Source organism: Aphelocoma coerulescens, chromosome 3 (genome assembly GCF_041296385.1).
Source record: "Aphelocoma coerulescens isolate FSJ_1873_10779 chromosome 3, UR_Acoe_1.0, whole genome shotgun sequence".
NCBI lineage: Eukaryota > Metazoa > Chordata > Aves > Passeriformes > Corvidae > Aphelocoma > Aphelocoma coerulescens.
The window spans coordinates 28,583,636-28,596,132 of record NC_091016.1 but is presented as its reverse complement, the minus strand read 5'-3'; the positions used below and the strand labels follow the sequence as shown (position 1 = coordinate 28,596,132).

The following is a 12,497-nucleotide window of genomic DNA, read 5'->3' as shown; positions in this document are numbered from 1 at the left end:
ATTACCCCTTCCAGACAGTGATGTGGTTTGTGTATGGATAAAATAGGCAGATGCTTAACAGTCCAGCTGCTTCCTGGGGTGGAAAGGTTTCTTAGAAGTCTGCTGGATTTCCTTCTGTCTGTGCTTCACAATGAACTAACCCTATCTGACCACGTTCTAAATCAATATTTACAGCTTTATTAAACAACAACTTTCAGAAAATGAAACAATAATAGCCAGAACTTTGTGGAAAGGACTTCAGCAGGTATGTCACAAAGGCTGAGTATTGGCAATGGTTAGGCATAATTACTGATTTGTAAGTAATTATATATTTGTGATTAACGAGCTAATATCTGCTTAATATCAGGGATCGAAATTCAGCCTCTACGATGCTAATTTCTGGTGTTTCCTCAGTAAACTGCTTCTGCTTTTAACAGTGTTTAGACCATGAAAATGGCAGTAAATAGTATCTAAAGGGCATTGCCAGTATTTCGGCCTTGTGTTACAAGTTTCCAGAAATAGACACAAGATTCTACAAAAACTATGAACTCCAAGCAGATGGAAAAATCCCAGGGATGTATTTAAGGCATCAGAAGTTTTTCTAGGCTGCATTAGGCTGAACCAGAGAGTTCCCACTTTCTTTTTTCAGAATGGGGCAGTCCTAAGGTTTTTCAGATGTTGATCACCAGTTTGAATAAGGTAAAAGAGGGACTGCAGATACTGCAGAGTTAGTTACTCTTTTAGAAATCAAATTGTCCTGCTTGCTGCCAAGAGAAAAAGAAGTTAAATATAACAGGACAGTTTCCAAGGCTGCACATGGTGTTTTCTCCATTAAATATTGGAAGGTAACTTGATTTTCTCAGAATAATTCATCAGCTGGTTCTGAACAAACCTGCAGGCATTAGACAGAATGTACATCCTGTGTGGAATGAAGAGGCACTGTCCCACTGGAGTGAGAATGACTCACCCAAGGATCATTAATTGGCTCCAGGGACTTGAATTTATGTTATCTTCTGCTCCCAATGAACAACTGAATTTACTTCGGGGCCTAATGCTAAAAGCTTGAAATTCACTTAGAAGCTACTGCCCAAAGCCCAGTAATACTATGATTTTTCATCTTGTCACTGCCCCACTGAAGCTTCAAAAGGGTAGAGAAGCCCTCAAAGGCTCAGAAGCTTGACGAAGTTGTCCAAACCAGACTTTTGCCACAGGAGACACAGAGGTCCCCCAGCTTTTGGGGAACAGAATTCCCCATGGTCAGTGTGATTTTTCTCTGACCTACTTCATCTGCTCAAAATATGAGAGTCTCTTGAGGGTTGAAATGTCTCTGTGCATCAAGGGCATTAGGGAGTCTCCTTGAAATCTGCAGCTTGTGTGATTACAAATCATTCCTGGGTTTGATTCCAAAGTCAGAAGGTGGTCTGTAGGCGTGAGTTTGCTAGTTACCTCTGAAAATTACTATCATTCATGTCATGGCAAATAATGAAGATGACTGAAAAAAAGTAATTTTTGCTCCAGATTACTGTATTTCCTTTAAGAGCTTTATTTTTTAAATGACCACAGAATTTGAATTTTACTGTCACCTTCAGGCACTTCTGCAGTGTTTTGATTACTCTTCAATCATTCTCTGGAAAGGGGGACTCTTAATCTGCAGAGCACTGTCTCCCAGGGATGCTTGAAGTGATGCTTCAGATCAAAAATTGTTTGATGAAATCATCAGTGTCGTGATGACGCCTTGTTGCACCATGGCATTGAGAACAGTAAATCCCACATTTCTCTTTGCAGGTTCCACACAGCATCTCAGCTCAAAGGCTTTTGCTGTTTGGGCTTTGTGACATGTTCTATTGCTAGACTTAATAACTTTTCCAGTCTACTTTTCTTTCTTCCTGGAAAGAAAATGCATATGAGGAACTTTAATACGTAAGGATGACCTTTGGTCAGTGTTTCCCAACCAGCATCGTACTATTGCTAGAGGGCACAGATTATCCCACAGCAGAACTAGATTGTTTAATTTATTTCTGAACAGCAACAGCAATTGTGCTTCTAATCTTAAGCAGGCAGGGGTTTATTGCAGTACATTCCTCTCTCCACACAGGCAGGGATGACTCAGGTGCTCAGTTGGCAGTGGAGGCAAGTCCAGACTCTCACCTTTGGTGGTGCCACCACTGGCAGCTCCCTTGTGACAAGGCCTGTGGGTGCTGACGATTGCTGAAAAGAAATCTCATTTCTAAGCAGCAGATTTTTTTCAGCCACTGCCTTTCTTTATTATCTGCATTTTTATTATGCAGTTCCTCTGGGAAAAAAAAAGGTGATTGTGCTGGGTAGTTTACCCTCTGACTAAAGGTTAAAGAAGTAACTAGTAAAAAAAAAAATTGCCAATATTTATGGAAGGTTATATTAGTGTTTTCTTGTTTTTGTAAGCAGAACTTGCTGCAGAGACCAAATCATGTGATATGTTGACTAGTAAGACCTTCACAGCAAACTATTGACGTAATTATTTTCCCAAACTACTGCAGTGTTTGAGACTGAAACTTTGGAACGAGACAGAAGGAGTAAGGCAGGCTAATTGGGATGCTGATGTTTTACCACTTAGAAACAACAGTTTCACCTGCATCCGATGCCATCAGTTGTAGACCAGAGTGAAGTGACTGTAGGAAGTATGGAAAAGGCTATTTCACTGGTAGCAAAGGCTCTGTCAGGTTACTAGGACATGCTGACCTGCACTTGGGAATGGAAAGTGAAAATTTGCAAACCAGTTTTGGTCTGATTTATAGGCTTTTCATGACTTTTTTTTTTTTAAGGTTTTTAAAATCTTTTTTAATGCCACAAAATCTTGCCTGTTGGACTACTCTGAAAACAATGGAGTCCAGCTAGTCCCATCTAAAATAAACACTGTAATGATTTGTTGCAGTAGAATTATTGCAGGAGATCCTGGACTTGCTCAGGCAGAAATCAAAACGTGCTGCTGAAGTTCTTCATTGGTGCAGCCAAAACAGCTGATGGCTGTTTTTTCTGCTAGACCATTGCAAAATAAATACTGTGTTAAGAGTTCTCAGAAAGGGCTACCTTGGGGAAAGCTCCAAGGAAACACACCCTCCAGCATGTCTTTTAGAGCTTGCTTTTTTTTTTTAAAGTCTGCTTTACATATTTATTTTCCCAGTAATCACATGGCAATTTTATGAATACAGAAAGTTGTTCTTACTGGTTATGCAAATCGCTCCTGCAAACCTGTATCAACAGCCATTCCCATCTTGCCGTGGTTACATTCTTATCACGGTTTGACCTTTCGTTTCATTACTAAAAAAATCCCACTCCAGCATAATGTTCAATTTAGGAAAAAAAGCCCCAAACAAACAATTTTTATTTGCCTTTCAAAGGATCAAATGAGGTCACTATGGTCTTCTCAGGAAATGGGCCAATATTTGCATTGCAATAATGCAATTTACTTACAGCAGGCAACCTTTCTTGACCCGTGCTTTTCTGCTGCCCTCTGCAAAGCTGAAGCACCTTTGTAGGATTAACCGTTTTGGACTGCAGCTGCTCTGCCGGCTCCTAAATGCAGCAAAGACCATTAAGATCACTTGGCCTGACTTCAGCAGAACAGTGTGCCCAAGCTGGTGTCAGGAAAATCCACAAACACCAGACGTTTATGACCAAAAAGGAGACAGAGGAGTTCTGCAACTTTATTCGAATAAAGGGAGAGAGCCCACCGAGGCACACGCCCGCGGGGTTTTCTCTCTCTCGGTTTTGGAGGGCACAGCCTCCTTTTATCCTAAGCTCCCGGCCGCATGTTGCCCTCTTCCTTTCCCCACTGGCTGAGGTAGAGGGAAGGTACAGCCTTCCCGAACCGCCTACCACATATTCCCTCTTGAACCTGCTATTTTACCCCAAAGTTCAGTAGTTCCGGCTTGTGCAGACCCTTGTTTCAGGAGCCAAGCTGAGTGGGCTCTGCAACAAACCTGCTGCCCAGAGTTAGCAGGGACATTAAGACCCCTTTCAAAGATGTTAACACCCCTACCTTCACCCATCAAACTGCTTGTAAAGACATTAGCTGTCCTCTCACTGGGGACCCTTTGTGAGGTACCTAGGCTTCCGGCTTTTGCACTGAATGCTGCCAGCTGGAGGTACTGGGCACATTTCCTGCTCCACCAGTAACTGATACTGGTACAGGGACCTTCAGTGAGTGCAGAGCACTTGGTGTCCACTTTTACTGACCTGGGAGACAACCTAGGTCCAGATCTGTTCTCTTACCATCTGATGGAAGTAAAGAGACAAAGATAAACAAGCTTTTGCTTCCCAGCACTGCCTTGGACGGCAGCAGATTTGAACACCCCCTTCTTGCACAAAAGAAAATTTCATCTGTGCCTAGGAGGGCTAGAACAAAATGTGTCTCCTGCCCCTTGCTGGCTTGGCTGCTGGAGCAGCTCCCTACTGCCTGCCTGCAGAGGCATCAAAGCAAATGCACCAGGGCCAGCTTTGTGGGATGGCTGTGCCTCTGAGAAGGGCACTATTGTGGACTGGGACCAGGGGAATTGCCACATGGCCTGGCTTGGAGAGGTCCAGAGTATAGGTCGCAGAGCCAGGCTGGCCAGGCAGGACAGAGGCAAGGGCACTCTGCTGACCAGCCCATCTTTTGCTGCAGTGCTGCTGCTGGTCTTGTTTCACTTCTGGGTTTGTTGCCCCCCTTGTGGCCCTGGTAGCACAGTGGCATTCCCGTTCACAGTGAGAAGTATTTTCACATATCATATTTGATAGCAGAGTCCAGACAAGGCCTTACAAAGGTCTTACAAAAGGCTGGAGCTGTGCTGGCAAAAGATCTGCAGAGCAGAAAACCACCGAATTTCAAAGCAGCAAAGCAGGAGCCTGGGCAGTGCATGAGATCTCAGAGGCCATGAGACAGCAAATGACACCAATGGTCCATTCCCCAGCTTGGCTGCAGCTCACTCTTCAGGCCAGGTCAAGCTGGAGGTGCTGCCCAGGAAAGCCTTCTCCTGCTGGCTCCTTGCACAAGAAGGGCTGTTCGGAAACAATGGCTAATAGAGGAAGTGTTTTCCCAGATAAGCCCAAATAAATACATGAATGAACTTCCTCTGCTCAGTATCACAGGGCAGTGAGGGTTTGCTGTGGGGCCGGGCTGAATTCATTGCTTTTTGCAAGAGGATGCTTTCTGAGGAAGGGGATAGTGGGACTCCTTGTGGAGGTGTCAGGGTGGCACTTTGGAGAAGGAGTCTGCTTGGAAAAAGTGCCGCTGCTGATATCACCTTGCTCCCATGGTGCAAATTAAGAGCTATTAATTTTCCTGCACTTGGTTGTGTAATTGCACTGCAGGGCCTTTTGAATGCTGCATTTAAATGAGTCTGCAATTGGAAATAATGAAGGTTAAAACCCTCTTACATGATGATTTTATGATCAAATTAGTTCCTTTGACCCAGAAAGCAGCTGTGGTAGCAATGAGCTCTGCATTAGGAGTAAGACTGTAGATTTGAGGTGTTGTTCAGAGCTATCTTTAGAAAGGTGCATCCATACAAAGACTGAATTTCAAAGTCAAAAAGGTCTGACACACTGGGACAGCGGATGGGCAGGAACCTGGTGTGAGAGGAAGAGCTGCAAACAGAGCAGGAAGCAAGGCAGCTCTGCTGAGAGTCATGGTATCAAAATTAGGTGACTCCACGAGGTGAAAGCCATGGGATACTGGGGGCATGATGCATATCCCATTCTGCTTTTACTCATCTTGAATGTCTGTTCATAACTAATACCAGGGAGGGCTTAGGCTAATCCAAACCAGCATTATTCTATTTTTACTCTTAATTTGTAGCTGGCAAGAGGGTTATTAAGACTTTCCCTTAGTTTTAGGGACTTAGGGACTCTACTTTTATCTTCTTAGGCTGTTGTTTCAAAGTTGCCTTTAGTTTCGGGACCACAGCTAACTTCTGCCTGTCCAGCCCACAGCTAGCCTTGGACACACTGGCTGACCTCTGGGAGTTTAACTTGTCACTCGTCAGCCTGAGCATTAGGGAGGAGCTGGTAAGAATTTCCTTTCTTTCAGTCCTGATTGGAAGTGGTCTGGATGCTGCAGACTGCTGTTAAAAGAGCTGTGGTGTCCCAGCTTTGCCATGCCCCTTACCTGTCTGGCCATGGAGAGTCCTTCCCTCTGGCATGGAGCACGCCCTGACATGGTGGATGCAGGAGGCTTTGAACTGCAAAGCACATAGCATCACTCTAATCTTCACCCTTCCAGGGTGGCTGAGAAGTGGGTGGGTGTAGGAAAACACAATCTGAAGCTTCCTGGCTGCTCTGGGCAGTGAAGCAGCACTGAGCAAGGCTGTGACAGCTTCAACGTGGTTGCCTGTTCCAACAGGGAGCAAGGCTCTGGGACATACGTGACTGCCAGCTTGTGTATCAGCATCCTTGAGGATGACATTCCACTGCGTAATCCCAGCACTCCAGGCTCTGTCATGAGCAGTGTGCCCCTCAGCTGCTCACACATGGATGCCACCACCTGCACAGTCCCATTTGTTCTAAGATCCAGATCTGAATGATTTTCAAGCTTTCCCCTGGCTCTGCTCCAGTGAACTTGCAGACTTTCTCGGCCTTCCTTTCTTTGTGCTGTCTTGCCTGAGCCTCCCTTGGCTCCTTGAGAGCCCTCTCCCTGTGTCAGCAGCCATCTGCAGCCTCTCTGGGTCTCTGAGCTTCATCATCTCCCATCTGGAACTCATCTTGGGGCTCTCACATCTTGCTGATGTTCAGCATCATCTGCGCTCCAGAAGGAGAGGCTGTGCTCCCCCTGGGATCCTGCTTCCAAACCCAGCAGGGTGTGTGTGTGTGTGTATCTATCGTCTCTGCCCAGCATGGGCAGACATTTTCCCTCCAGTTGCAGTGTTTGCTTGATGATTAGGGAAATGCAGGACATAGGAAGAGGGTGAAGACTCCACAGCAGCTCTAAACCCACTCTGACCTTTCCTCCTTTCTCCCGGATTTTGTTGCCATTTACACACAGAGCCCCCACATTCAGCTCGGGGGGTTTCCTAGACCAAAGTCTCCTGGGCTGAAAGCTGACACTGGGCAAGCCATGTAAGCTGAAGCCCTTGATTTGCTTTAGCTGATGGAAGAGCTTTTCTCTGTCCTCCCTTCTATTAAACCTCCTGATGAGATTGTGGCATACCATGTGGCCAGGGGACAGCAGGGAGGATTACTGGTAGGACTCACGGAGACACCGGCTCCTGTGGAGAGTGATTAGCAACTCAACATACACTCCTGGCTCCTGAGAGCCTTCGGGAAGCTGATTAGGGCACCGCAGAAATTTATTCATGCCTGGGAGCCAGGGAGATCAGAGTGGCAGTAGTATCTAAGCGCATGGGCAGGGGATGGGAGCAACATTTTTCAGACTATTTGTATCTGATGGGGGGGCCACTCCTAGCTCTAGGAGTTGTATTACACTGACACTGTTGTGCTTGAAGTAAAGAGCTGAAAATTCCCGTCCGAGCGTGGCCACAGCCACCAGGGCACAGTGGGCGCCGGAGAGGCAGTACCGCCGGGGAGTTCTCTGCCCGGGCCTGGGGCGCTCCTCCGCCCACCCCTCACAAGCGCCTGGTGCCTCTCTCGGCAGCGCTTTGCCTTCAGGCTGCGATCTCACCGCCGCCACCGAAACGCTGAGTGCTTAACAAGGGGTTTTCCAGCCCTGTTGGGAAGAACGGAAAAGCAGCTCTCTCCAATTAGGAGTTTCCTCCTCAGGCGTCCGTCACGCAGTGGGGACCGGGACGCACGGCTGGGCTGGGCTGGGCTGGGCTGGGCTGGGCTGGGCTGGGCTCGGCTTGAGGGGATCGCCTCGGCTCGGAGGGGTCGGGATCGGCTGGGCTGGGTTCGGCTGGGCTGGGCTGGGTTCGGCTCGGCTCGACTCCGCCTGGCTCGGCTGCGTTCGGCCAGTGTCGGCTCGGCGGGGCTCGCCTCGGTTCGGCGGCGGGCGAAAGCGCTCGGTCGGTCTGCGCCGCCTCGTTGTGGTGGCTCGGGCTGCCCGGCAGGGGGCGCCTCCGGGAGGCGTCTCCGCCAGTGGCGCCCCGCCCCGCCCCGCCCCGCCCCGCCCCGCCCCGCCCCGCGGGCCCCGCCCCTCTTTGTTGCGGCGGCCAATGGGGGCGCGCCGCGGGCGGGCGGGCGGCCGGTCGCGCGGTAACGCGCGGCATGGCGCGCGGCGCGCCCCCAGCGCGGCCGGTACCGGGATCGGGACGGGGCGCCCGGAGCGAGCGGGCCGGCGACGCTAGCGAGGGGCCGTCCCTGGCTAGCCTCCTCCGCACGCCCGTCGCAGGCACACATACATAGATACCCATAAAGAGCGGGCGGGCGGCGGCGAGGCCGCGGGGCACATCCCGGCAGCGGTCCCGGGCCTCGGGCATGGCCGCAGGGCCATGACGGGCGCGGCGGGCGGTGGCGGCGGCCGCGGGAGCAGCCGGCGTGCGGCGGCCGGCAAGGAGGGGGGCCGGTCGCGGAGCGCCCAGCCGCGGGCGGCGGGCGGCGGCGGGAGCGGCGGGGGCTCGGAGGAGGAGGAGCAGGAGCAGCAGCGGGACGGCGGCTCGCTCTTCCTGGTGAACAAGAGCGGCTTCCCCATGGACGGGCAGACCTGGGAGCGGATGTGGGGGCACGTGGAGCGGGTGCACCCCGACGGCGGTGCCGTGGCCGCGGCCATCCGGAGCGCCGCCCGCCTGGCTCGGGTAAGGCGAGGCCCCCGTGTGTCCCCTGGTGCAGAAGGAGCGGGTGACACAGAGCCCGAGGTCTGCGGTCCGGCGGCTGCCGCGTTCTGTGCCGGGGAGGCTCCAGGGCTGGGTGGGAGGGTGTGACACCGCAGCCCCGAGGATGCTCTCGGGGCAGTGGGGAGAAGGATGGGGCATCTGCTGGCCGAAAGCGCCCAGAACGGGCTGCGGGGGCTGCGAGGTGCTTAGGGGCTGGAGTTGGTGTGCTGAGGAACAAGTAGGAAGAAAATGACTCATTTTAGCTTGGAGAGAAAAAAAGCAGAAAACAAGAGTTAAAAGAAATCTTCAGGGACTGAGTGAAGCACTTCGTGCAATTTAAAACGGGTTTTTGTTTTCCTTTTGGAACACAGGCATTTCCTAAAACACAGCGTTGGTCCTCAAATGTAACAAGGGATTTAAAACTCAGACATTTCATTTCCAGTATGTGGAAAGATTCCAAATGCTTTTGTCTTGTACGTTCCTCGGTACAAGCCCCGAACAGCTCTGCCTGACTCGAGTCTTTTTCCTCCAGGCCAGCAAATAAAATGTTGATGTCTGCTGTTGTTCCAAGGCTTCTCGACACTGTGCTGCATTCCTGATCGCAGTGTCTTTAACACTCTTTGCTTTGGCAGACTTTGAGCTTGATTCACTCCCCACATCTAGCAGCATTAATCAGAGCTGACCGCTGAAGTCTGGCTTGATTCATATCCCTCTGCATGCCGGGGTGAGATGGTTGGGCTGCTGTTGTCATGGTCCAGGCTGTCAGTGATACTGACATGAACCGTATGCCTGTTCTTTACGTGGAGTAGAAAGGAAATTCTGTGCACGGGGAAGTTGAAAGCTTATTGCATAGGGCTGTATTGTGAAGGTGCTTGTCAAATAAGATTCAGGCTGAAAAGGCCTTTCATCTCTCTTCTGCAATGTTTAGTCCAGTGCAGGTGCAAAAGGGATGATCTCTCTCCACTCGGCTCTCCTTGTGCAGGAACCAGCTTTTGTTTGGATGGGGGAGCATATCCAGCTAAAGAAAAATCGGGTTATGCTGAGTTTGTGGTTCCTTGGTGTGGTTCACCTTGTACCTACACAAGCACTTGAGGTGGAAATGAAGGGGCAGGGAGAGGGCAGAACTTCTAGTTTCAGCAGCCTGACCAGCTTATGCCAGTCTAGATGGCCTACAAACCTGTTTGGTGTTAAAAGATGGCAAAGCACGCACTAGGCTTGACTTTCATCCTTTACTTCCCAGCTCCAGAGTATGTAACTTTTACTGGTGACACCCGTGGTGACTGACAAAGCATCTGGTGAGACATGCCAGTGGCTCCAGTCTGCTGACTTGCACACTGTATTCCTGTGGGAATGTCCCGCAGAGCATTGCCCATGTCTTCTTCTTCAGTGCTACAGCACTGGGCTGACTCTCTGTGGCATGTGCTGAAGCTGGGCAGAAGAAAAAATATTTTGAAATCTGCCTGGCCAAATCATTTGATGCTGATGATCAGTGCAGAGTGCTGTAGGAGTTGTACTCTTCCAGCACTGCCTGGAAGCAAAATTCCTGTTACAATGATTAATTTCTTCAAGGGCAGGAGAACATGGCACCCTCTGTGATAAGTAGCTCTTGCTGGCTAAGTGTGAGACCTCTGGGGTCAGAGGGTAGTTTGAGGACTACCTGGCCCTTATTAGGGCCAGCACAGCTCAGGTGAGCAAATGAAGGTTAGGAGCAGGTTTTTTTGCCACTGAGTGGTGGTGGATTACTAAAGTTTTGATGGTAATTTCTGGGTCAGAGTAGGAATGTGAGGGGAGACTTGTTCCTTAAATGGTGGGACAAATTTTCTTAATTGGCTTGTGCTGCTGGGTATGTGTCACCCTGCAAAAGACCAGGTACTGCTGTTTGGGAGTGATGAGGGAAACTTGTGCCTGTGAGAAGATGATTTGTAATCTGCTTGCATTAATAGTTGGTTCAGGCTGAGTGAGTGGCGTGTGCAACTGCTCCATTTCTGCATCTGATCTGTTCTTAATCCCTAGTGATGGGAGAGAGTTTTCATCCCCTCTCCAAGAAGCTCCACTTGATTGCCCTAATCATCTTGGTATTAGTCTCAGCAATCATACACGCAGGGTGGTAAGTAGCTTCTTACTGTGTCGGTGAGGTTGTCCTTACTGGAACAAATGCAAGCTGCAGAAGTGCATGGCTGCATCTCTCTCGGGAGGCACAGTCCTCACAAAAAGCTGCCTTGTCTGCAAGAAGGGCAGTTTTGGAACCTGTGGGGTCCCCACCTCTGACTGTTGGCTTGAGCTCTGGGAATAGTTCAGGCTCACAGTTTGGAAGGGCTGTGCAGTCCTTTGCCTGTTCTGTGATCTTGGAGATACTTGGAAGTTTTAACAAATTAAACCTCTCAGCAGCTTCAAGGACTCTTGCCTGTCATCTCCATCCATGCTGAGTAACAGTGTGCTTGCAGGGGGAGCTAGTAGGAAATGACTTTCTGGCCATTAAGTGAGACAGTGGAATCAGGCAAAATGAGTTTCACGCAGGATGTCTGTGGTGAACTGAGACTACGGCATTTCCAGCCATGGGATGAGTCTCCAGCTCTGCCACGTGGTCTTGCACTGCAGCGGCTCCACTGTCTCTGGAGCTGCTGTTCCTTGGAAAGACTGATATAAGGTCAAGGCTTTTCATCGGACTCGTCTCTGAATTTCACTCGCTTTACAAATTCATGGTCTGTAGTGCTGTGTCTGCATTTCCTCTTGCCATCCATGACCTCCTGCTACAAACCCTTGCCTGCTCCTTGCTGCTGTGGATGCATACCAGGAACTGCCTCCAGATGCTGCATCCTCAGTCACAACAATGCTGTGTTTTCCTTCACTTGCGGTGTCGTGCAGCCCTGGCTTCTGCTCCCTGCTGGGTGGGTGCCCAGGATTGCTCCTCCTGCAGCTGGGACAGGAATCAGGGAGGGAAAAATGTTTGGAAGGCATGTGGCTCCCCAGTGCCTGGCCTGGCTGGCAGCATGGTGTGTGTGCTGCCTGCCCTGCGCTGGAGAGAGGAGAGCAGTGCTGACCTGTGTGGGCTCAGGCTGATGGACACTTCACCCTCCTTGCCTGAGATCTGGAGGGGCTTGGGCCTCCTGGCTCAGCAGGCCTGCTGAGATAACTGGAATATGTGCCAGCCAGTGGGAAAACCCTGGTTCTCTTTACTAGACTATGCTCTGGTGTCTGACATGATCATCCTCTTTGCACGATGATGTGGAGGTGGGGAGCATCTCACTTGGCGGTCCAAACTTGTGTCCTCTGGTGAGGGTGGCCACTGTGGGTTACAGGAAGGGCTGTGTCTGTTCACACAGGTGCTATCCCTATGGGGTGCTGTCCTAGGTCCCACAGCTGGGTGAGGGCTGGGAAAAGGATGAAATCCCCACCTCTGAAGCCAGGCCCCTTGCTAGCTGGGACTCTCATTGTCTTGGTGTGCTGTGTAAGTGCAATGCATGCACCTTGAGCTTCTGTATCTTTGAAGCAAAGGATTGAGTATATTGGAGCAGAAACAGCCACCCCGGGGAAGGTGTGACAGCCCTGCCATAATTCCTTTTGTCAGCTCCTTGCTGCTTCTGAAACTTGAGCCTTATCTGGTGTGTTGAGTCCAGGTCTGCCTTTGTGCTGGAAGGGACAGGTGAATAATTCATTCAAAGGGACTGGGTGAGAAAGGAGCCTGTGGAACCAAAAACATGCCTCTAATGAAGAGCTTAGGCATGAAAATCGTGATTAAGAAGCACTAATGAGTCTTGCTCCTAACTCCCACTGGTGAGAGGAGGAGGCCCACGTGTG

The 12,497-nt window shown here is 50.1% G+C and overlaps 2 protein-coding genes across 3 annotated transcripts in view; one reads left to right on the top strand and one right to left on the bottom strand.

Annotated features, from left to right (window-relative positions):
* Positions 1 to 7,706: 7,706 nt before the first annotated feature.
* On the bottom strand, positions 7,707 to 8,366 carry LOC138107045 (uncharacterized). The gene has a single exon (XM_069008379.1). It carries the CDS (start codon positions 8,364 to 8,366, stop codon positions 7,707 to 7,709), a length of 660 nt encoding a protein of 219 aa, XP_068864480.1.
* VASH2 (vasohibin 2) overlaps positions 8,208 to 12,497 on the top strand; it is a 34,490-nt gene continuing 30,200 nt past the window's right edge. For both annotated transcript variants that reach the window (XM_069009566.1, XM_069009567.1), the window contains exon 1: positions 8,208 to 8,681. In XM_069009566.1, coding sequence (XP_068865667.1) covers positions 8,379 to 8,681 — 303 coding nt within the window. In that variant the 5' untranslated portion in view covers positions 8,208 to 8,378. The remainder of the gene's footprint in view (positions 8,682 to 12,497) is intronic.

What these genes read in the sequence shown, in the direction of transcription:
- LOC138107045 (XM_069008379.1), bottom strand. Translation starts at nt 8,366, where the DNA reads ATGCCCGAGGCCCGGGACCGCTGCCGGGATGTGCCCCGCGGCCTCGCC.